We start from the raw sequence: 26,132 nt of genomic DNA, 5'->3' as shown, positions 1-26,132 counted from the left end.
ACCAAGTGGAAGCAACTCTGCTGGAAGAATATCAAGCTTTCCAGTCCAGAGCAGCTCAGCCCAGGGCCCCGCAGGGCCCCGGCCGCACTGCCTAACTTACATTTGGAAGCATATTAATTTCTGAGAATGGAATGAGTTCAAAACCGAAAAAGACCATGCATCCTGGTGCAGGGGAAAGAAAAATTAACGGAGGCATCAGAGGGCCTTGAATCTGGCCTCTTATGAAGCGGCTAGAAGCCAGCGAAGCCAGTCCCTCCAGCTCCGTTAGCCTCGCCTTGCTCATCTGCAAGATGAAGGACTTAGAGTAAATCTGCTTTAAGGTCTCTGCTGGTTTCCAATTGGCTGCTGACTTCTGCGCACAGGGAATATTTGGGGAAAACATAAAGGATAAGTCTTGCCGGAAGAAATAGAATTTCTGATTTAGGGTGAGGGGGCCATCTGGGCAGTGGGTTGCAATGATAATTTCTTGCTTTCGCCTGTCCAGTATCCCTCTGCCTCTGTTTCCTTTTGTAACGTCTTCCCTTTTGCTCTTTATGAAGTTCCAAGGAGGCCGACTTAATCACCGTGCTCTCCACCCCCCAGCACTGTGTTCGAGACCTGGCCAATAATTCTCGATTTCAGGACTTCTGTTAGAATATTTGGAAAGTAAAGTTTAATTTCTCTTTTAAGGTAAGGCCTTGGGTCACTGCAAAGACAAGTCCAGTTGGAGATAAATGCCAATGTAGAGGAAGGCAGAGATAAAACGTAGGCGGAGGAGAGGGGCAAGAGAGAGAGAGAACGTACTGATGAAATACTTGAGCACTGAGAGAGCTTATTGTCCCTGAAGCTAGGACTACCCCTACCCTCTTGAGTTCATAAGCCGCTTCCTTCCCTTTTTTGCTTCAGCCAGTTGAGTTGAGCTTGTGTCACTAGACCCCGTGTGGAAGGCAGACCCACCTCCGTGTTGTTCCCGTACCACCACACGTAAGTCAGGGTGCCCACTTGGCTAGGCCACAGCACTGCCGTCGCGTTGACTTCTTTGTTCTTTGTGGTGACAAAGGGAAGAGAGAGGTGCACATGCTCCAGGGGACCTGAGGCACAAGAGAAAGAGGAGACATAGAGAGGGAAGAACTTTCTCTGTTCAGCCTTCCCTGCTCTGAAGAGGAGACACAATCACTCCTGAAGCCTCCAGATACTGCGCCATATTCCCAGAGGACGTGCTCAGGTGATTTGCCTACTTTGGAGTAAAGGATATATCATGAATAATTGTGTTTATGCATTTTCCATTTACGGATCTTTCTGCCTGTTCTAGAACCTGAGTTATGTTGTGTAAAAGTTAAAAATTTACAAGTAATCTATGAAGTCCTTAAGTGAACAGGCATAATAGAAAATTTCACAGGAAGATGAGAAGTCTTTCGAAGAGGTTATATCCTTGGTGGTAAATCAGGATCATGAAGACCTTGAGAGTCCATGTTGGGGGTGGGTGTGGGGGAAATCCCCAAACCACTCTCCATGTAATTATTCTTTATGGTGTGCTGGGTTTTCAAGATGTATGTAGGTGTAAATGTGTGCTTTTGTGCATGAGTCTGCATGTGAGTGTATGTAAAGCTGCCGGGCTGGGTGAGCATGGAGCACACTGTGTTTGGGTGGAATCAAGCTTGTCCAGGACTGAGGTGTGCGTGTGTGGACAGAGAGTGTGGTCCTCAGCTGCTTAGGAGATGCTCACCTAAAATATAGGATGATTCTATTTATGGAGGCCCGTAAAAACCAAAAACCTTAATCAGATGTACAAACCCCAGAAAGATATGAATGTCCCCTTCATACAGAACCACTAGGACTTTTCTAATGACCCCTAATCTTATCTTTGAGTCACTCTTCCCAGGCAACAAGCAGCTTCCCCTGCCTTTTCCATCCCCACCTTGGTCCCATGGGGTGGAGAAGAGAGTGGTACCTCAGGCCTTCCCACCAGGATTCATTACTGCCCCTTCTGCTTGTCCTTTAACTGTTTCCTAAGGTCCCTCTACATGCTCTTCTGCTAGGCAATATAAACCACACCTTAACCTTCAAATATAAAACACATGTGGAGGGCTCTAAACCCTCCTTCTGGGCTCCAAACTCTTTCTGGAGGGCTCCAGACTTCTTTGACCCCAGAAGCCAAATGTTTCTAAGGACCCCATTATTCCCCATCCATATTCTTTATAGCTTGGTGATTGACACTAATGTTGATCGACACTAATGTTCATCCAGGGGCCCATTTCAGAAGCAGAAAGTCAATCTAGATTTCTTCTTTTTTGCTATTCACATTCATTTAGGAAACCATTGATTTGGGTTCATGAATATTTCTAAAATACTCATCTACAGCCACTTCTCACCCCCCCCAGTCTGGGACCCTGGCTCACACAATAAGTACCTTTCTCACCTCTCTTATAGATTTTCCTGACTTTCACCTTTCCCCCTCTAATCCATCCTCCAAATTGTTGCAAGAGTGATTTTTCTAGAAAGCCAAGCTGATCATGTTACTCATACTTACTTTCTCAAAATTAACATTCTCATTATCTAATTATAATAATAATAATGATAGCTAACACATATTGATCTAAAATTTGTAAGACTGAGAGCAGAGGCTGTAAACTTCTTGAGGGTAAGAATCCTTCATATTGGTCTTTATATAGCAAGACTAGCCAGTTCCTAAGACATAGTAGGTATTCAAATATTCACTGCATAAATGAACAAATGATATAATTTCCTGTCTCATGCTACTCTACTCTCTATTTATAAAATAAAGAGTTTGGTGATTGACATGCAGAATAAAATTGATTTTCTAGCTTATAAGGCATAGGTTGGGAAGGAGTTGATCATAAGTCAGAATCGTTCAATGCAATAATAAAAGGGTAACGGTAACTGAATGATGACTATGGCTACATGTACTGCTAAGGACTTTTTTTTTCCTTGTTTAATCCTCACAACAATTTTATGAAGTAGGAACTAACATTCTCCCTATTTAGAGATGAATAAATAAAGGTTCCCAAGGTTACATAGCTAGGAAACATCAATTCTAGGGTGTGAAATCAAAGCAGTCTGGTTTCAGAGTCCTTGCTCATGACAAGTGCTCAATAGAAACTTTCCAGTTCCATTTTAACAAAATACCTATTAAGAGTCCTTAATTTCTGATTATGTAAATAAGTCCCAACATTGGGAAATATGCTTTATACCTGCTCTTATTTATTACATGGTTCTTGCCATTCCCCCTTCACATGGTTTGTTCCAGCAGGCCATGTCCTGCCCACCCTGGGGCCTTTGCTTATACACCTTTCTTAGGGCACCTGTCAGTCTTCAAGTCTCAGTTCCAGCATCCCCTCCTCTGTGAACCTCTCCCTGACTCCCCTGAGCTGAGTTAAATCAATCAATTAAAATACAAGCACCAGATAAGCTGTGCTAAAAATGCTAGTTCCATTCTAAAGAGGTTCATTTTCTTTGCCTTTCTCACATACGAACATTTTTTTTTTTTTAAGTCAGAACCCTGGAGTAGGAATAATGCCTATATGTTAATGTCTCAATGACAAAAATTAAATCTTGTTAGTAAAGTACGGTGGTACGGTCATTCAATAGTTTTTGAGTGCTACTATGTGTTGGGTGTTATTCTAGATGCTGGGGACGCTGGCACTGGCTAGAGCTTAGGTGTATTTGAGGGAGGAAGGCATTGAACACATAAAGCAGTGGTAGGTGATAGGAAGCTATTTCCAACAGGGTGGTCAAGAAAGACCTCTTAGAAGAAATGACATTTGAGCAGCAACATGAATCAACTTGATTGCACCAAGGTTCTACTTGGAATGCTTCAGGATGGAGCAAGTGCCAAGGCCCACGAGCAGGCGGGCCTGCAATGCCTGATGAAGAACAAGAAAGCCAGAACAGCTGCGGTGGCGAGATGGTGGGAAAGAGAAAAGACAAAGAGGTCTAAGCGGTATTTAGGACACATAGTGTGTTGGCCTGTAGGCCCTGAACTGTGTATATGTGTGCTTGTATGAGTTACACGCAGACACATTATATATGCATACGTGGATGGAATTTATCTTTCAGATTCCTACAACCTCTTGTATTCTTTTACTTTTCATGAGTTTAAAATACCTGGTTCCTGCTACCCCAAAGCCTATTCTTTAAGCATTTCTGTTCTTCAGAGTGTGCAATCTGCCCTAATGAAGCTGCAGAAGTGAAATTCCAGCCCCCAGAAGCACCCAGCTGGCTGGCTGCACTCAGCAGAGGGCTGAGCAAACAGGCAGCTATTGCTCCATCAGACAGGGGCCTGTGATGCACAAAAGAGACAGCAGGTGGCGCTGCATCCCTCCATATGACTTCTGGCAATGTGGTTGAGAGAACTGGGGAATTACTTGTGTGAGTTGGGTTTCCTTTCTCTCTTTTCGTTTAGCCCTCCTGTGCTGCAGGAAGCAGCTGACTTCTGTGAAACTGAACATCTTGTGTGTGTGTGTGTGTGTGCGCGTGTGTGTGTGCGTGTACTGGCCCCTCTGGCCTGCCTCTAGCATTTCTGTTCCGGAGACCTCTGTCCACCTAATTACTGCATATTTTTCGCATTGCTATTTGTCTGAAATGTTTTTTAAAAGCCACTGGAAAAAAAAAAAGTGACTCAAACTCTTAAGTTGAGATCCTAAAACAGAGTTTCTCCAACTTCAGTGTACACAAGGATCATTCTAATCTGTTCCAAGCAGGTTCTGATGCTGCACTTTGAGGAACCCTAACTCAGTAAGTAGGTCTGGGACAGGGCCCGGACACTACATTTTCCTCATTTAATTCTGGGGCAGGTGGCTCATTAAACCACATTTTACAAAATCCTAGTCTCATGTTTGCTGGCCAATATAATGATCTTGTGAATAGTCAAAAAGCTTCATGGGTTTTCAGGCTACATGGATCATTTTACCCTAAGATGGGGCCAGAAAGACATCTGCAAATGGGTCCTATATAAGGCAGTAGTTAAGGAGAGGGATTTAGGAAGGACTAGAACATCCACCTTATCTCTTTTTTTTCACCTCCCATTCTGCAAATTTGCGTGATTTTTTTCTACAAGAGTGGCTGTGACAGGGCAGCTTTCTGAGCAGAAATCTGCATGCCCTCTAAATTCTCTGCCCCATCCAGCTGAAGGCAACGCTGGCTGCATCACGTGTCTCATTAGTTTGCAAACTAGCAGAGCACAGTGAATACTATCCCTGAGGAATTTCCAACTGTTAAGCTGCAAGAGATTACCCAGGCGCCCAGCAAGAGCTGCCAGCCCACTCCTGGAAGCACTAAGCAGGAACTCAGGTCCATTTGTTCCTGATGACCTTTGTAACCCCGTATTACAAAACAAAACAAACAAACAAAAAAACAACTTCTGTTTTGGAATCAAATCACCTTTCTGCACTGTAGAGTGGAGAGAATGTGTATGTGAGTCAGGCAGTGGACCTTCTGGGAGAGCCCTGGGGGGAATGGGTGGAGCGGGTGGAGGGGCAGAGGGCAGGCTCGGCAAGCTAAGAGTTGCTGCTCATTCTCCTCTATGTCAGAATCCTCTACGCCCAAATGCATATGCTCCTTTATGGTGATGAAAAAATCAAGTTTTACTAGTTGCCAGGGCACCACATATTTTGCTTCATGGGATCTTCGGGAGCAAGATGTATATCTATTTAACAGAGGACAAAATCTAGGGTCAGAGAGATGGAGTGACTTGCCCAGGGGTTGGGGCCAGGATCTGGACCTAATCAGAATGCTTGACTCAGTCCGGTACTTTCTAATTTTTTTTTCCCTACAAAGCCAGCTGCTCCCCCTGTCCCACCCCATATCTCGGCACTCTGGCATCAAAAGTCATTCATAAGGTCCTCCAGGTTTAAGATGCCTAGGAGTGTGACTCAGATGTGCTCTTGTTCTGGCTTCCTCTTAGCGTAAAATGCTGCCAAAGTCATGGTGCTTCTCCCATCCTGGTTATCTCCGTCTGAAAGAAAAGGCTGAAGTTGTCTATCGTGGTATAGATGTGAAGACAGCAAAACGAGTTTGTGTGTACAGTAAAGCGTGATGGGCCCTGTAGGAGGAAGGCACTAAGCTAACGTGTCAGAACCTGCCGAAACTGTCATGCCATGGATTTCAGCTTAAAACATGATCCTGCTTCAATATAATTGGTACAAAAGAGTTAATTCTTGTCCTCAATGCCAGACTTAGAAAGCGGTTTCATTGTATGAGGGATTCCATTATATGTTATAACCCAAGATGTGTTTACAAAATTAAAATCAGAACATAAAACATTCCATTATAAATCATCTTCCACTAAGGTTAAGATCAAACAGTTTGCCCAATCAACTAGGCTAATAAAACGAAAAACTGCAAATGAACAAAGAATCTCATTCCTTTTAGAAGTTGTGGTTTTAGCAGCCCTTAATCTTGAGCAGAGATAATCTGTGTTGCTTTCCTTCCCAAGATTGAGTAAACCAGGGAGGGGTCTTGAAAGAGAGCTGTGGACTCCTCAAGGGATATGATCACATGTAGGAATGAGGAAGAGTCTACAGGGTGACTAGGAGGTTTAGACCAGAAGCTGGTACTGAATTTTAAATCAGTTTTTACATGTGATTGGAGTTTGGTAGATATATAATAAACCTGTGAGATACAGAACACAATTGCTATAATTCCTAAGGTGGGTACGTCTCTAGTAAATCCCCCTTATAGAATAAGCTGCCGGAAATGATAGGATGCCAGGTGGGCAGCCACTCTTAGCAAACGTACCGTCCTTTGTGTTGCAAGTTATTTTTGCTGCCAATAATGTTTCTGATGTATTGTTAATATTATTATCCCTATGATACCATCACTTTCATTCCTCTAAAGACTGCTATATAAGGAGGTGTTATGTCTTAGTAAGAGGCAACTTCTGAAAGTCTACATAGGATGGCTCATGGGATCGGATGGAAGGGAGCCTACGTAATGTGTCTTGAACCTATGTAGTTGTACAGCAAGTACACAGCTTCTAATCTAAATGTTTATGTTTCTTTGAGATGATTTGCAAAGATGGGGGTGGGTAAAAGCTGGATGGAGACCTAGTTCTTCCAACCTCAAGCCACCCTTGGCACTGACACTGACTTAGAGACCAGAGCTGGAATTCCCAAGACAGGGAGAACTGAGTCGGGGGCCTGGCTCTGCTAGGTGGTATGTCTGCCCCTTCCTATAAGTTACTGAAGCTCTTTGAGCCTCAAAACTCTTTGTAAATAGGGTTTCCAATAGTGCCTACCTCACAGGATTGTTTTGAGAAGTGAGGCAATACACGTGAAGGGCTTATTTAGTGCAAAGCCTGGCACAAACAGTAAGAGTTTAATAAACCACAGCCAGGAGAGGGGAAACTGAGTCGGCATACTGGGAGCCATGTGTAGCTTTGTTTAGAACAAAGAAAGGGGTGTGTATCTTTGTAGCACCTGTGTCAAAAGTGTGTAGGAGGTAAAGATCAAGAATTACTGTTATATTAGGAATTCTCAGCAACCAAACAATCTCCTGGGTATTCCAAAATAGTCTTTTTAAAAAAATTTTTTTAACCACCCAGAGAGCATGGACCAAAATAGTCTTGCCCTCTCACTGGACTACAGCAGCTAAAAAAAAAAGGGATCTAGTTGGTATTTTCTGTAGTTCTATCCTCAATTTTTTGAGGAGAGGCATGGAGTAATGCCTGAATTTAATACTCTTGGACTAGAACTTGAAATTTGAACAAGGTCATTCATATAAAGGAGCTACCTTCATTTTAAAGTAAACTACTTCTCTAGTAACCAATATAAGTCCTATGACTGATTAGGGATGCCCTCACACCTACCAAGTTTATGACATACATTTTTAGCAAACATAACTTAAAAGTTAAATTATTATGTCTTCCTATCTACTCACATCATTAGACACCTTGAAGAGGGAAAAGCTTTAGCATTTCTTGGAACTGTTTCCTACTGTAGTTTCCTTAACATTATTTTTATACTCTTTCCTCCTACACTACCTTCTCTCTAACTCCAAATGATCCACAGATAGAAGCCCAGAAAATATTTTTTAAGAGCAAAAGTCTAAAAGGATTATCAATTTAGCAAGATAGAACATGAGAAGACAGAAATAATCAGATGGGGGAGAAATTTCTTTCCTTGTGCTAATTCTCAATGTGTTAGACTCAGCTGTGCATGTGGGTTGTTTTCAATTATTTCTGGCCAAAAAAAAAAAGAAACAGACAAAAATTCATATATTTTAACCAAGTAGCTCTGCAAATTGCTCAGGCCCAGCCCCCAGCCATAGGTGTCGTATCTCTGAGGCTCCTGGAGAAGGAATAGTAAATACAATGAGAATAATCTCAAGCAATCCTGAATTGAAGATCATTCAAATTCCACTCAATCTTCTCCTTACTCTCTCCCCACTTTGCTCTCTTATTTTCTTATTTTCCATAGCTAGTGCCTTTCTTCTTGATATCAACTTCAGATTAGATTTTGAAAGAACACAACATTAAGATATGTCATAAACCAACAACAGTAATAACATACAAGTTACATGTAAGTACAGGACGGCGCTGTCAGACCCCAGACTGTTGTCCACCTGCACGGTCACTCGGAAAATGCCCACGTTCTGATAGACGTGTTTGATCCCGTCTTCCATGGAGCTGAGATTAACATAAGACACTGCAATCCCATCACCGAAGTCCACTTGGATGAGTGTCCGCTGAACGTCACCCTGGAAAACAGCCCAACGTCAGAGGGAAGGGAGTCAATGTTTGGCTGCGCCTGCCTAGGGGGCTGGGGCTCGTCCTAGTCCCTGGCTCAGGCATAGCGGCCGTCCTGGCTTCCTTCTACAGCTGGGAGCAGCTGTCTGTTTTTGACAGAACCCCTGTGACATCCCATAGCAGGCAAGAGTTTGCTAAGATGGATACTCTCCAATACTGAAGGGCAGCAACTACCAAACGTTTCAAGGTTTTGAAAATTAAGAGTGTTTGATTATTGGCTCCAATACGATATTCAATTCCTCTGAAGGCTTTGTGAGTAGTCGTCTTGTTCACATAGATAAAAGGAGTACACACACACAGCTTTAAAAATATAGCCTACCTGACATGGTCATGGACTACATCCTGTGTCTTCAAGACCCCTGAATCCCCCTCTTTATTTCTGCTTCTCTGACTGTGTTGCAGGGATGGAAAACACCTTGCCTGGCACCTGATATGACATTGAGCTCAGTTCGATTATTATTTAAGATAATAATGGTTAATTCTTTTATACTTCAGTGTTTCGAATTATCATTTGACCTCATTCTTTTCCTCCTAGAATCTAGTCTGGAGAGAAGAGTAAGCAACACTCGTCCCCTTTACAGAGGAAGAAGCTGAAGTCAAGAAAGATTTCATCACTGGCTCAGGATTAACACAGCTAGTGAGTAGCAGTCCTGGGATTCTAACCCACCTCACTGAACCTTCCAGTTCATTCATTACAGAGCGAATATAGCACTGTGGGCACTCAAGGCTCCTGCAGCCTTGAATCCTCCTGTGTCATTACCAGGCTGGGTGACTTCATGCAAGTCATTCAGCCTCCTTCAGTCTCAGTTACCAAATCTATGAAATGGGCATAATAATAACTTACCGTTGTAACTGAAAAGGGTTCTTATTAAAAAAATGCAGGTAATTAGATTATAGATTAATTAGTAATCTATAAAATGCTACACAAAAATAAGTGACTATAAAAATAATGCAGCTATAAAAGACCTACAATATTCTTTCAAGGCTTGATTCAAATCACGTGATTCTAAATTTCCCATGGGTATGCAGGAAAAGATGTCTGGGTTATAAAATCCCACACCTATAAAAAAGAAATGGTCTTTGGAATGACAGTTGTGAATCTTAAGGATCAAAGTTGCTTAGACCCAACTGACAAAAACCAGCTTCCCTCACACACAACCCATCCTTTAACACTTTTTTTTTGTTATTGTTAGCCTTTCCCATTTTTAGGGGGAGAAAAAGACCAAAAAACCTTTGAACTAGAAATGTATTTTCGATTAAGTAAGGTTCATACAGTATCATATTTTTTGAAAAGGCCAAGTTTAAAATGCTGACATTTACAAGATTAATTCACAGGGAGAGGAAAAGCAGTTCAATTCCTATGAATCTACGTGACCTACTCCTCTGCTCTATGCCCAGCCAAGCATTGTGTGTGGGGCATGCGGTAGCTAACTCTCAGTGAGTACATAGGCAAAAATTCTCCCCTAGGGTGGAAAAAGAAATTCCATTCAAAACTACAGAACAAATATCCACAAGGCTAGACATTGTGCACTTACTTGAATTCCCTCCACTAATAAATATAAATGTCAACCATTCTTGCTGACTTGTCCTTCATTTGGACAGCCAAAGTGGACTGATCAATTTCTCATTCTGTTTCTGGTCAGTTTCCACTCCCAGGTTTTCTGGCTTTTCAATAGAGTTGCTGGGACGCCAACCCTAGGAGTGCACATGGGAAGAGCCTGCTTTTGGAAACAAGTATCTGAAGGAAATGTCGGGGTAGCTAGCTGGGGTTATCCACGGGAAAAAACAAGCAAAATTGTTTCCACTCTAGATGGGGATTGAGATGGGAGAGGAGAGAGAGAGAGAGACGGGTTTAAGGGGCTTTGTAGGGACAGTGAGCATGACGCAGGGGCCATCATCTGCAAGAGGACAAAGGTGACACACTTACAGTGGTATTGGTCTTACAGCTCACCTAAGAGCTCCTGAAGACAAAGGCATAGAATTCAGTTTGTTCCACGTGAGTGGGAAAACCTATAACACGAGGGATATAACGTGATGCCTTCTGCCGTCAGACATGGCCCCTTGACATTCTTATCTCCTGATGCAGAGTCCAAACCCTGCGTCGCACCTCCAGCCAATTCTACTCCGGCCTCCATGGAGAGAACAGCCACTCACACAACTGGGAAGAGTACAACTTTGGCTGCCATTGCTTGAGCCTACTTTGCCTTGGTCTTTCTGCTCAGCATCCATCACTTCCCTTTTGTTGGCCTGGATTTAGACTTCTTGTCAGTTACACAAAACCCCTCCTAAGTTCTGTCTGTCTGGATATCTGCTGTCTGTCATTCTGCTCTTTTGGTCTGACAGCATTCTTAATTCTCCACTCATGATAGTGTTCTCTGTGCATATAATAGGTGAAAGGGAGGGAACTATTCAATGTTTGGACTAGTGCATCAGTAAGGCTTCCATTACAGAGTCAGTCTTTTAGGGTATTAGTGTGTATGTATGTGTGTGTGTGTGTGTGTGTGTGTGTGTGTGTATATATATATATATATATATATATATATCAGGCATTAGCCGTATCATGCACCTGATAGCCTCTGAAGGCAAAGGCATGGAATATTACAATCAAACGTGAAGTTCCCCCAGATGTGAGGACAGGCCTCTGGGCTTGGACTCTGCATTAGGAGATAAGAATGTCAAGGGGCCATGTCTGATAGCAGAAGGCATCAGATTGTATCCATCCTGTTACAGTTTTTCCCACTCAAGTGGAACAAATTGGATTCCATGCCTTTGTCTTCGGGAGCTCTTAGGTGAGCTGTAAGACCAATACCACTGTAAGTGCGTCCACCACCTCGTCGCTCTTCAGACTCTAGCTTTCTTGGGCTCTAATTACCGCCTGAAACAGGGATGCCAACCACTTTCAGAGAGTAAGAGACAGAATAAAGGGATGAAAGCTTAAGTCCTAGATAACTGTATGGCTAGGCATGCTTACCCTACTTAAACTGGCTCTCTGGTCATTCATTCATCCAGTCATTCAACCAACTGGCAGGTATTTATTGCACATCTGTCTCATATCAGTCACTAAATGGGAAAATGCTAGTAAGTTGGCTATTAGGACACGTAGGAGATAGAGAAGATGGATATACCAGAAAAACGGATGAACAGAGAGGTTAGATAAGATACATAAAGTCACACAGCTAGTTAGAAACCTAGGAAAGCATTTAACATCATCTACAGCTTAACTTTATCTATTCAGCTCCATCTTAGTTGAGTTTGTTTAATTGAAAGTTGCTTGTGATTATTTCTTCCAGAATGAGAGAAAGTTTGTAATAAAGAGAAGCCGTCACTTTCTTTTCTTGCTTGACTCTCTTCCCGGCTTTGACTCTGTTTTCCCTTCTGACAACATTTGTATGTAGACATTTCTAAGTAAAGGTAGGTTGGCATAAACTCTGTATTCCGCTTCTGTCTACCCTCTGGTGAGACAGTATCATGTTTAAACCATAAAGAAAATAGAGAATATCAGAAACAATTGGTATTCATAATCAGTAGTCAGGAAAGTCTCGTATATAATTGAAAATTACTTTAATCTAACACAGCAAAAGTCATCATTCCTGAAACTGAACCCAGGCTGGCGAATGTCTAGACTATCATATAAAATTCCTTAGATTTAATGCCCCTTAGTCACGTGTCCTCATACAGACACAGCACTGAGAACACTAGCTCAAAAGGAGTGCCTGACAAAGGCACAAAAGCCACCTGAAATCCACACGGGGATTCTCCAAGGGCATCACTGACTTCTGCAATGGAAAACCAAATATATCAAATGGCCACAATGAAGCCAACATTAACCTGAGCAATGAAAGGTGTGCGAACCTATCACTTCTTGTAACACAGATTCAGGGAAGAATGGGAAAACAAATGCTACGGAAACTCAACCCAGACAGGCTCAGTCCAGAAATGAGAGTCCGAGACGCCCCTTAAGGCATCAGAGACCCGCTGCAGACCGAAACAAGGCTCGTATGTCAGAGCCTGGCCCACGCAATCTCCACAGTGGCCCTGACTCGGGCTTCCCCAACAATTTTCTTGGAAGGGAGCTGAAAGATCATGCAGCAAAAACTATATTGTAGAGAAATGACTAGTATAACCCACTTTTATTAAAAAATAAGCAAAAAAATAACATAGTGTATATATACCATAAATCTACGTGTGTTTGTATGAGAATAGAGAAAGACACTGGCAAATATAACCAGACCGTCGATATTGAATACCCTGAAGCACAGCGCTGGGGTGCAGGAGTCAAGCACAGCAGTGGGGTGCAGGAGTGAAGCAAAGTGGGGGTGGGGCAATGGGGGCAGGAGGAAAACAGCAGGACTAAAAGACAGAAGGAGAAAATGAAGGGAAATGAAGATTTCACCAAATTTATAAATGGGGTAGGGTATGATATAATACAAGAAACATTGCAAAATATACATTCTACCTCTGCTAGTACTGTGAATATTTAAATATGGATTAAGATATTGGAAATAACCAGAAGGTAACCCAGACCTTGTTTTGACGGATGATGAGATACACCCAAGTTTGGTCTTGGATTCCTGTTGTTATTTGAGTGTTCTTTTGAACACTAAATATGGCAGAATATTGTCAGCCTTCCCACCTTGCCTGTTCAGGGATGTTTTTCTAAAGCACAGGTGTCTCTCCAAACGTGCAGACCTCCTGAGCCCTCTGTAAGCAGAGGCACCAGTGAACCTGGACTGTCTGCCATGAAGGATGAACAGTCACCGCTGAGAAGAGGATGGTGCACAGGGTCTTAGGATTTTGTCGGAGAACTCAGCTCTGTCAAGCCCGGGATGCCAGGGAGCCCAGACTATGAACCCACCAAATTATCTGACTAGATACACAATATTTCACTTTCCCTCAGATGACATGAAAGAAAAATGGCTGTTTTTCAGGCCCTTCTCTGAGGACTCCAATCTTTGGGACTTGCCTAACTAAATGTTCAAATATTTCTGGGTCTAATGCCCAGATCCAGAAATTCAAATAGTACATCAAACAATGGTTTAATCCTTCACTTGGAAATGAGCCATAGCACCATGTATTTGACCAAACAACAAATTTCCTTTTTATGTCTTTTCTAGTCGGTGTCTGGCTTAGAATGGAACAGAATGTATAAGGCAGGAGGGAAACTTGGTTTGTGTGGCAGACAGATGACTATGAGCTGGGGCCTCTTTGCCCCATCTAGATATTGTGGTATGGACGGGTTCAGAATCTTGACCCACTGTGTCCTGGAAGCACTTGTTAGATGACAAAGGACATTGCTGTACTGTCACCACCACATGGTGGCTTTAGGAATTACATCAGCAGACTTTGGCAGGAATGCTGTGGGGCTGCCAAATGACAGATCTTTTAAATGTTTTCTTAATTACTTTAAAAAATAATTCATAAAGTAAAACATTCAGCTATGTAGTAAGACCAAAATTACATTTTTTAAAGAGTGGTAGGAGAATTCCTTTAGGAACAAACCTATGCAACCAATTTTCCTAGTGGTAAAATATGTAATAGAAATATGTTATCTTTATTAGAAGAAAAAGGAGAAAGAGAGAAAAGATATATTCATTTAGAATACGTAAAAATGCATAAAATAATGAAAAAAAGATTATAATCACCCGTAATTATATGACCCAGAGATCACAAAGTTAACAGATTGGTGAATACTATTTTAATCAATGAGAATGCATGTGGACACAGATACTGTCACCACAGAACTGGGGTCATTATACTGTTTCAGTATTATGCTGTCAACATTTTTAAATAGCTTTCAAGTTTTGACACCTCGCATCACTTGGTGGACTTAACCAAGCCGTGCAACCCCTTAGATGAAATGGACATATGATTTCTTGCCCTGGATGTCAGTTCACCCCTTTTCCCAATTATTAGGTGGCTGTGAAATTTAAGTGAGTTTACAGGGGTGCTATATTTGGAAGAAGTACCCTACAAAAGTCAGGCGGTAACCTGGGAGTCAGGAGACCCAGTCATATGTCCTTTGAAAAACAGTCATTGTTCACTTGGACCTAGTTTCTGTATCTATAAATTGAAGATGGGCAGACCTGATGATTCTGTCACTTCCAGTTCAGATAATCTGTGATTTTTATCATTGTTATTACTCTTGCTGTTGGCCTTAGTGAAATCCACACACGCATATCCCAACACTGAAGTCATCTCAGCTCTCAGGTGAAGACGCACAACTCACTCCAGCGCTGCTGTTGCCTGGTGCAGAGCGTCCACTGCACATCAGTGGTGAATTGGGGTGAGGACAGAGCTGCCAAGGCAGAGTCATGGAATAACGAATGGCAAAATGCAAAGCCAGAAGCCTAAGGAAGTTACTCACTCGGGCAAGGATTGCATGGTGTGGCGGAGCCCTAATTCAGGAGTGGTGACCACCCATGTGAATGAAGTGGGACATTGGAGTTGTAGGGCCTAAAGCAAGCAGGCTAGGAGATTGAAAATTGAAACTGAGACTATTTCATGACTCCAGTCCCTGGAATGTTCTCCGAACTGGAAAGCTCAGAATTGAGCCAGGTATCTCTCTTTGCTTCTCAAGGCAGACTAGAGTTCTTAGCAAATATCTTTTCCCTGAGACCCTAAAGAACAGCAATACCTCAACATAGGTGGACCAGTTTTGAGGGGAGAGAAAAGTGGAGCCTTCGAAACAGTCGCTAACCAATCCAACTTGAACTTCAGATGCTAGGCTTCCGGCTGAAGACAACCTATATTGCCCGCCTCATTTCCTTCTTTCCTTTTTAACCTCGAGCAACAAGGGAGAAGAAACGAAGTGGCTCAATTACCTGGCTAGAGTCAAAGAGAAGAAAGCTGAAAAGAGTACGGAATAATACATGAGAGAGCCTCTTAAATCTCCATGGCTCATTGAAATCAGCTTCCGCTCCTTTGTGTGGAAGGAGGGAAAAGCTGAGGCTTCTATGTCAGAACTGAACTGGCTTAGACACTGATACCTGCCTCAACTTGACACAGCCTGCTGACTCTCTGTGCCACCTCAAAAGGCACCTAATAGTCTTTTCTCCAAATGAAAAAATAGGTCAAATTCTGTCTTGAATTCTGACAAATGAGTGTCAAACAGAAAATTTTACCAAGAGCCATTTTCTCCACCATCTGATGGCTGGCAGCATCCTACAGTATTTACAAAGTGTTATTACATTGTGGGTACTTTTAGGCTTCCAAAAGCTTCTCAATGTATATGAAATTACGGATCATTGAAATCCATCTAATGAGGACAGAGTCCTCATGTTTTGGAGTTAAATCTCACAAAAGTTATAATCATGAATTCTGCTTATTAAGTTCCAGTCTTTGTATGTAAATTGAAGTATTAAAACAATGAGATACAGATCAAAGTTTTAATTTCAGTCCCTTGCCTCACATTTAATTTAAAAGTCTTAAATTATGCAGAGAATTGTATCTCTTTATTCTTAACAGCTGTTTAAAACAGATCTAATTATCTTCCATAACAGGCAGAAGCTACTTTTGCCTACCAGTTCTCTCAAGTGAATGTCTTCCAAATAGGTTTTGTTGAGTTCTTAAGACTGATTAGGCCCTTTGCTGTCCATCCTGTACCTTCAGGTTCTTGCAGTGGATTTTCCCTGGGAAGCTGAGTTAACGTGTTGAAAGTCTATAGGCTCATTAGGTGCTCATTAATGGTCCGAAGGACATCTATCTTGAGTGACCCTCCAAACACTGAGATGCCACCTCTCATTGCATGCTTGGATCTCGGTGCAGAACACCTTTAATTGGATTCCTAAAATTTAAGCTTAGTTTGAAAATGGTCAGCCTCTTAGACACAATTTCAAGGACTCCTCCACTCCTCTCTTGGTTGGTCCTTGAATTAATTGTTCTTTGTTTTTAAGAAAACAATGATGCATAAATGGATTTTTGTGTGTATGTGCATATGTGTGTGTGTGTGTGTGTGTATTCTTCCTGGATCTGCCACAATGAGTCTAGGATGGAAACAAGACTGCTCCTTTACCTTGTTGCTTCTAATGAAGATTCTTTTATTAGGGTATACTTGGAGAGAACCCTAAAAGCAACAGGGATGGGATTGCTGACAAGGGAATTATTCATCAACCTCAGCATAGTTATGTAGTTCTCTAAGTAACACATCAGGTTAGCCAAGCTGTGGGATTTTGGAGGAGTTGTATTATGGAGTCATTTTTGTCACCTAGATTTTGAGGGTGACTTCATATGCTATTTGCAGGAAGGCATTCTATTTCTTGCACAGGTCAAATATGCAATATTCTGGCTTGAGTATTTATTATTATATATGAAGCTACAAACTAGCATCAGTGTATCTAATCTTTGACAATCTTCTCTCAAGAAGTTCTATTCTTTGCTCTAGTTTAAGCAATGTTTTCATTGATATTCTTTTGTTAGAATTAGGACATGCATTAGTAAAAGATAAAAGAAGAGATTTAGATTTCAGATGAAGACTTTCACATGTTTTAAACGTTATTCAAATGTTAAGACTCTTTGCCTTTTAAGTTAGGCTTTTTTTCTATACTCTTTGAGGAAGCCTATCCAAATCCACACACATTTACAGAGTTTCTATCAACACGTTAGGCACATTGAACAGAGATGTTAGAATTAAAATCAGGAGTGACATAATTCCTACCATAATGGTATTTATCATTTACTAGGGGATGCCAAACATATATTACAATATAGTGTAATAAATCAGTTTTTGTTTTTGCTTTCAATGAATACAAGTTATTAAGCACTTTCTACTTTACGTGGTTAGATTTTTATTTAAAACTCAAGATAACAGAGGTCCTCAAAACATGTATTCCCACAAACTAAAGTGTGTTGACTCATGAATGAAAAGTACATGATACAAATAGGTACTTAGTAAAATATTTGTTGAAGAACAAATAAATAAACACACATATCAAATTATGTGCCAAGGCAGTTGGCTTCTCAGGTCTCTATGCTTTAGCTGATGTGCTGAGGAGATGGAGATCGCATGGAGAGGTTTGTAAGCAAGTAACAGAGGACAAAGAAAAGAGGGCTGTATCAGTCTCTAGCTCAACCTAGTCCCAGAGATGAAAGACAAGACTGTAGGAGAAAGTTGAAACATGAATTAACTGCCAGACAGAGGAATGTGCATTGGTGCCCAAAAGAAAAAATATATATATATTATGCCAACTTAGGGAGGTGAATCATTTGCCCACTTCTGCATTAATCACACTGCAATGCTATATCAGAATGTAAAAAAGACCTTTGGGTTCCTTTGGCACCTCGAAGACTTGCTGTTTTGCAGGCATCAGGAGAATGCCATTAATATCCCTATTGTCATATAGAATTGGTACCAGGGATGGGGCAAGAGTCAGACACTATTTTCAAAGTAAATTTAGAAGCATCAAATTCAAGTGAGAAATGGACTCTTAGAGATTTCGAGGAGCATATAGAGACCCAATGTATTGCCAGTGGAGGCACATGTCAGTGATTTTTTTATTTGTTTTTGTTTTGGGTTTAATTTAAAAAAAATTATTATAGCCGAATTCATACTCAAGCCTCTGGAGGAATTTGCTGTACATCGCTTCTAAATTCCTTGGGTGCTGCATTCATATCCTCTGTTTTGCAATATTCTGCAGAATATATAAAACAGTGCCAGACACAGTAGGCATTCAACAAAGGCACTGTTTGCAAAGAAGGAGAAACCCCAGAGAGGATTTAGCATCTCTTTGCTGAAATGTTTTTCAACAAACTGATCCCAAGCCATGAATATTCTTTGAAAAGCCAGAAGGAACATCTTGGTAGATTTATTGATTAGTGTCTAAGAATACAGGAGCAACCACAGGCCAAACTGTCTTGGGCACAGATGATATCTTGTCTTTTCTTTCTATTCCTTGATCTTTATTACTCCCTGTCCCCAGCCAAGGGTTTCTACCCTTAGAAACTATGTAATGTTCTTTCCCGGAAAATGGTTCTTTCAATCATAGAGAAGCAATAGAAAGGAAAGATATCATCCCTGGATTTGACTCCTGGCTCTAATACCTCCGGCTCTAATACTCGTGCAATCTCAGGTAAGTTACTCTGACCTGTGCCTCAACTGTACCGTGTATAAAATGACAGTGATGAGAAAACCTACTTGCACAGAGTTGCTGTGAGATGTAAATGAGATAATCCATGCAAAGCACTCATAAACTGGAATAGCTAGTGCTCAATACATGTTGGATAATCGAATTATCATTGTCTCAAATTTCAATGCTCCCCAACTCCTCAGAAACACGCTGCTTTTCTTTTTTCTGCATTGCTTATTGTGTGCATCTCCTATGCCTACGTATATGATGCAGAGGGTAACAGAGAAACTGAAGTTGTTTCTGCAAGGAGTCCTCTGTGAATCATTAGCTCTGAATCTCACAATCAAATGTGAGGTCCTCGGGGCCTCCTGATGTGAAGACGGTCCTCTTGGCGTGGTCCTCTGCACTAGGACAGAAGAGCGTCAAGGGGCTGCATCTGACAGCTGAAGGCAGCAGATTTCATCCCTGCTGTTGTAGCTTTGCCCACTCAAGAGGAATGAACTGACTTGTTATTTTTTTTCCTTTCTTATGCCCAGAAGGCAAGAATTCACACGTCTTAGAACGAGATTTCTCCATCTGTTCCCACATCACTCAGCCCAGTTTGAGATGCCTGATGATCTTTGTTACATGGAAAGCAAAGTTGAACAGATGAGAGTCTGGCCTCTGTCCCTAAAGTGTGTTCTCCATCATTTGTACAAAGGTCAGAGCTGACGAGAAGTGAAAGATCTTGTTTCAGATCTTGCTAGATTGTGTTCTTAGAAATGAAATAACAGTCCGAATTCTGTCTCAGCATAAATTCTGCCTCTGCTGCTCATAGCAATTCAGCATGAAAAGAATGGTCTTTCAATGATATTGGGTCAATGGGATATGCATATGAACAAAACATATAAACCTTAACCTGTATCTAAAATAATTTTATTCATTATGGGTCATAGACACTAATGTGATAGCTAAACAGAAATCTCATGTATGATATCTTCATGATCTTGGGTTAGATACTGACTTCTTAAGCAAGATACAAAAATCAATAATTCTTATTAATGTAATATTTGAGTTTATATCTACTATTTTAGTATTTATTTATATTTGTCTCAAATGTATTATGTTCTCCTTTTTGCTTTTCTTATTTTGGATTAATGAAAAATTTTTAAAGTTATTTCAATTCCCCTGTCAATAGCTTGATAATTAAACATTCTCTTACTACTCTTCATTGTTATTCAAGATATTGAAGCACACATTCCAGGCATGTTGGATTCTAACATAAAATAGTACCTTTACCTCATCACCAACATTTCATGGACTTTAAACTAGTTTAGCTCCATTTAATTTGCTCCACATTCTGTGTCATTGATCTAATGCATTTTAATTCTACATATATTTTGAATCCCTCAGCTGATTATCATTATTGGTTTACATAGTTATTATTAGTTTCAATATTTACTATCTTGCTCTTTATTCCTTTCATTATTATTATTGGTTATCTTTTTAGCTTTTATCTGGGGTCATTTTCTTTAAGCCTGAAGAATTATCTTTAATATTTCCTTTTAGAGAAATTGCCTTACATGATACATATCTCAGTTTTTGTTTATCTATGAAATGTCTTTAACACATACTCTCATATTTGTGCTTTCTGTAGCATTTCAAAGATGTCATTCCATTTTCTTCTGAGCTGCTTTTAAAACTTTCTCTTCATATTTAGATTTCACCAGTTTGAATATAATACCTAAATGTGTGTTTTCTTTTTATATATTCTTCTTAGAGTTTGCTGGCTGATTCTCTTTAATCTATGTATTGATATGTTGATATCTTTCATCAGGTTTGGAAAATTCTCAGCCTTTATCTCTTCAAAAATGATTCTGGCTCCTTATCTCTTTCCTCCCATTTTGGGGCTGCAGTTACATGTGGGTTAGCCCTTCCCGCCACTTTCCATTTGTATCTTGTTACTTTTTCTCTATTTTCTATTATTTTCTCTTACGATCTAGATGGTATATTTCCTGCTGTCCTTTCTTAGATTTAACTGGTCCCCTGTTCATATGGGTTTAATCTGCTATAAACCTAAGTTCTTAATACCAGTTATTATATCTGATTATGTTATGTCAGTTATTTCTACAACTTCCATTTGATATTTAATACTCATTATTGCTCCAGGATTAAATTTTCCATGTTTGTCTCATACTCATGAACATATTAATCACTGTTATTTTAAGTATATTTTAAATAAATACTGTACTTCAGCCACCTACTGTTCTTTTTCTGTTGCTTCCCCCCTCATCCTGCTTCTTGGTATACCTGATTTTTTTTAATGCCCAATATTTTATATGGAAAAAAACCAGGTAAAGCTTCTGTTTTATGTTATTTTTCTCTAAGGACAGTTTATTTTAGTTTCTAACAGGCATTTGAGACTGGGGAAAATCACCCTAACCTATTCAGAGACTGAAGTGACTTTAGATTGGGTTTCAGGGTACAGAGGGTCTGGTCTAATTCTGGTTGGTCCTTACTCCTAGGATGGGGCTGTCCCAGGAACCCAAGAACCAAGTCTTGCATTATTCATAAGAGCCTTCCTGCTTGATAAGCCCTGAACTCAAATTTTTATCTTTCCAAAGTGTAATACTTCTGAAAATCTTGCTTAATTTCTCATCCTCTTAGTGACTATTTTCTATTTTTCCTGTAGCACTTAGGTAAAATGCACAGGACATGTGCTCCTTCTCTATGTTTCCCTTCCCTCTGGGATTTCACTTCATCAGTCCCAGCTGCCTTGGTATCCCTGAAGTCCAGTTTTTATCTTCCAAGCCTCGCGAGTCCAACAACAATTATTTAGCCAATATTTTCTGCCTGGACTTCTACTGGGAATCTGAAATGTGAACCTCTTGTATAGTGTGGCATATGAATTGACAAAGTTCTTGACAGGAAAAATGGCATAAAATGTCGGACCCACCCCAGTGAATTTCTCATCTCTGGAGAAAAGAATTTTAGCCTTTCAATCTCTACATAGTCATCTCACGCTCCAATCCTCCCCTTCTTCCTCCTCTTCCCTTCCTCCTCTTTTCTTTTTCCCTTTCTCTGTCCCTCCCACTCTAAATATTTACACACACACACACACACACACACACACACACACACACACACACACACACACACACACACACACATATATGTATATACATATTTGGTTTGCTGCAAGCTAATCTATTATAGCCTTCAGGCAGAAGTCCCCATAGAGTTTATGTATATAAAGTATGAGCAACTCTGATTGGCCTAAATTGGCCTGTATCTTGCTAGTTCCAACTGAAGAATTTTGCGAACATTAGTGCTTAGAAGATTGGGTGTGGCTGAAAGGCACTCATTAAGGAGGTAATTAGGAAAGGAATATTGGCTTACAGCAGTGGTTCTTTAAGGGGCCCTGGGACCAGAAGCCTGAGCATGATCTGAGACAGAGTTTCAACCTCATTATTTTTCCTACAGGAATTAAAATACTAATAATTCTGATCAAACCTGATAAAACAATCTTGATCACTTCATCTTTCCCCCTTTAAGACATACTCCAGAGCCTCTGACTTCTCTACACTCCTAGCCTTTCTCTTGTTTTTGTTTTATTCTTCTCAAAGCATAATGCATACTCTGTGAACTTGTTAGAATTCATATTCCTGGGCCCCCACCCCAATCTGCTGAATCAGAATCTTTGGAGATGCGGCCAAGAAAAGTGGTTTTCACGTACTCTCCAGGTGATTCTTACACATATTAAAGACTGAGACCTCTGAAATATCAGAAAAGGAAGCTGAAAGTCAATATTAGATATTTTAATCCTCATGTTGTTATTAACTTTTAAAATTCCTTTGCATCCACAGCACCTAGCACAGTGCTGACCACATATATTTTAGGTACCCAGAAAACATGGTTGAAGGTAGGACTGCCCAGGTTAATGATTTAAATAATTCAATGCAAGTGCTTATACTTTAGGGAACACCTACTTCTCATTTACAAGATGACAAAATTCTTGTGTATACTCTAAAATACATAAGATCCATTTTATCTTAACCACCATCTAAATAGTCAGATATTTCAGACAATATCAGTCTGGCAAATAATAATTGATGATTATAATGATATCCCTGAGATGTTACAAAAACATAAACCTTCAACTGCCAAAGAAATTATCCTCAGTTATGTTTAGATTACCCTCAGTGCTATATGAATGACCATGATGTTGCCTTTGGAAAAGAAAAGCCAAGACTTTGGGCTGAGAGAGGATGAAAGCATTAGAATCTTTTAGGTTGACTGGTTATATGTGTGAATTAAATTATTCTAGGAATAGCATTAACGTATTCTGAGAAAATATTTTGCTAACAGTGCCAGTAAGACAAGGTTAAATCCAAATAGAATCCCTCAAAAGTAAGAGATTAAGAAAGAATGAAGAAAGGCCAAGCGCGGTGGCTCACACCTGTAATCCTAGGGCTTTGGGAAGCCAAGGCAGGAGGATTGCTTGAGGTCAAGAGTTCGAGACCAGCCTGAGCAAGAGCGAGATCCCCATCTCAAATTAAAAAAAAAAAAGAATGAAGAATAATTTGCAGTGAAATGAAAGTAATTGTAGAAATGTGTCAGGGAAGGTGAAATGATAACAGCAGCAAAAAAACAGGAGCTAAAAGTGGGATAAAATTTAAAAAATAAATAGCATATAAAATTGAGAAAGCTGAAGAAGATATATAAACAAAACCATGATTTATTAGGAAAAATCACTGGCCCTAGAAAATATTAATAGAAGGGGGAGAGGAATCAGTCCCACCTCTTCCAGTTGCACCATGAGAGTAACGTTGTGCCCTTGTTCTGCCGTCAGCTTTCCATCAGCCGTGACGATCCGGAGCCCCCGGGGGGCCTTTCCTGGACACTTCTGTGGCTTGGCCGTGTACTGTTCTCTTACGCCATCGGTGCAGTTATTGGAAACCACCTTCCTGTACCTGAATGGAGAAAAGCTCACGTTGTAAAGCAGCTCATTACTATGTGAATCTCTCCTGAGTCTTCAAACTGGCTATGGTGCCTCACCCTGAGGACCATCAATAAGCACCCAATCACCTTTCATGTTACTAATTCATACAAAGCACATAGGGCTAATTCATATAAAGTACCCAGTAGAGAGATAAATAATCATGGTCACACATTATATCTAATTCTTAGCATTTTAATTGACTTCTTTTATTCATCTAATCAATTAATAAGTCATGTCTTCATTTTGGAGCTATGGGAAATGCTATAGAAGATATGGTCCCTACTCTCACTGAGTTAATAATCTAGTTGAAGAGACATAAATGGATAATCTAGGAGATAATTCAAAGGCTATATACTTAAGGACTAGAATGAGCAATGTAAGGGAATTTGCAATTCTGGCAAAGAACAGATTATTATGAATATATGACTCAACGTTAGATCTCATAGGAAATGCTACAATAATGTTGTAGTGCAGAACAAGTTGGCTAAATCTGATACTTTTACTCAATATTTCATGAAAGTTTAAACTATTGAAACCTCACATTAAAGAGGCTTCAGTTTTTGCTATTGAGTAAATCCTTCCTACTCTTTTATCTCTGTTTTAATTTTAGTAGAAAAAATGAATTATCCTACAAATTTACCTGATACAATTTATCAGATTCATAGTAAATTAGAATCTCTGATTTTAGGATGACCAACCCTTAAGATTTTTGAAGTTCAGTGTTACCTATTCATTGTCTTTTTTACGGTTGAGTCCACAGCAACCACTTTCCTTATTTCTATATTTTATTTCCCAAGTCTACTTGCCTAGACTTAGGGATAGAGCCAAAATTGAAGGCAATCAAAGCCTATTCTCCACCCTTCTAGACCAGAGGTCAGCAAACGTTTTATATAAAGGACCAGATAGTAAATATTTCAGCTTTGCAGGCTGTATCTTCGTCACAGTATACTCAACTCTGCAGTTGTTGCATGAAAGTGAGCATAGATAATATAGAAAAGAGTGTACACAGCTGGATTCCAGTGAAACTATTTACAAAACTGGCATAGTTTTCCAATCTATTTAAGTCTAGCCAGTGACCTTTTCTCTATGAGAAAGTCAAAGGAGATACTCTCTAGAAAAGTGCTTTGAACTCTACAGATCGGTACAAGGTCCATTAACACTTCACTTACTTTCCAGGGGAGATCCAAGGATTAAATGGATTAATGTATTCAGAATACGTAGAACCACCCTAATCCTTAGCAAGTGTTCATGAAATGTTGCCAATTATTTTTATTTAATATTATTATTATTATTGTTTCTCCTTCCTGTTTACAAACTTCACGGTTTTGGAAGGCCCTTAGGATATAGGTGCAAACTCTGTAATCCTGGGCATTGGGACATAAAGCTCTCTACAAGCTAATTTCATTCTACTCTTCTATTTTTCCCCAACAAGCCCAAGCCCTATTCTCTCTCTTTTTAATCCTCTTTAAAGTACTTTTTATTTTTTGCTCTTTCTGCTTCTATGTCCCCCTGCATGCCCTATCAGCTGCCTAAAACTTACTCACCCTTTATGGCACAGCTTGCTTCCTGTCTTCTCTAAGAAAATTTCCCTGACTATGACAGTAAAATAGTAGGAAGTTCATAGAGAGTGCTATGTTCTAGTCATTGTGCTAAACTCTTTACATGAACTATCTCATTTATCCTCAAAATATCCCCAATAAGGAGGATATTGTAATTATTCGTGATATACAGGTGAAGAAATTAAGATTCATAGGTGTTAACCAGTTTTCTCCAACTCACACAGCCAGGACCCCAGACAATTTGTCTCTGGAACACGTCCCCTCTTTACTACTGCTGTGCACTGCCTCTTTACATGGAGTAAGATTGTCCCTCCTCTAAACTCTCTAAGGATTCCTTCTGATTTACTTGATAGGAATTTTAAGGCCTTGTTTAATTTTCTTCCTGTGTGTCACTATGTGAACTTTAAACTCCTTGGGGGCTTCCTTGTACCCCAGACATGCAAGACTGGTAACCAGGAAGTCCATACTGGTCTGACTATGACAGTTTAAACGTTGAAATACCTGGATGGCAGTTGGTTAATACCACTGCCCCAAACCCTCTAAGCACCTCACCTGCCAACCCAGCTGTGTTGATCTTTACCCTTAGAGTCTCCGCTTTCTTTTCACAATCCAGCAACTAATGAGTTAACACCTAGCACATCAGGGGGCTGCAAAACCCTGCTCTAGCACTGACATGACTGCCCATTCTGATTAGCCATTTTCGTGTCTGAGCATTTGAACATCATCCCATCTGATATTAAAAAAAAAATTTGTAGGTGCTTGTGAGTGTGTGCATATTGAAAGAGAAA

At 40.3% G+C, this 26,132-nt stretch overlaps 1 protein-coding gene across 6 annotated transcripts in view; it reads right to left on the bottom strand.

Moving 5' to 3' along the window:
* Positions 1–26,132, bottom strand: part of SORCS1 (sortilin related VPS10 domain containing receptor 1) — a 459,027-nt gene that overhangs the window by 33,678 nt on the left and 399,217 nt on the right. For all 6 annotated transcript variants that reach the window (XM_045568059.1, XM_045568058.1, XM_045568062.1 and 3 more), the window contains exons 18-20: positions 23,585–23,756; positions 8,508–8,694; positions 937–1,070 (exon numbers count right to left, since the gene is read on the bottom strand). In XM_045568059.1, the coding sequence (XP_045424015.1) occupies positions 937–1,070; positions 8,508–8,694; positions 23,585–23,756 (493 nt within the window). The remainder of the gene's footprint in view (positions 1–936; positions 1,071–8,507; positions 8,695–23,584; positions 23,757–26,132) is intronic.

The sequence above is a fragment of the Lemur catta genome, chromosome 14 (assembly GCF_020740605.2).
Source record: "Lemur catta isolate mLemCat1 chromosome 14, mLemCat1.pri, whole genome shotgun sequence".
Taxonomy (NCBI): domain Eukaryota; kingdom Metazoa; phylum Chordata; class Mammalia; order Primates; family Lemuridae; genus Lemur; species Lemur catta.
The sequence above is the reverse complement of the archived record's forward strand: the minus strand, read 5'-3'. Positions and strand labels throughout refer to the sequence as shown.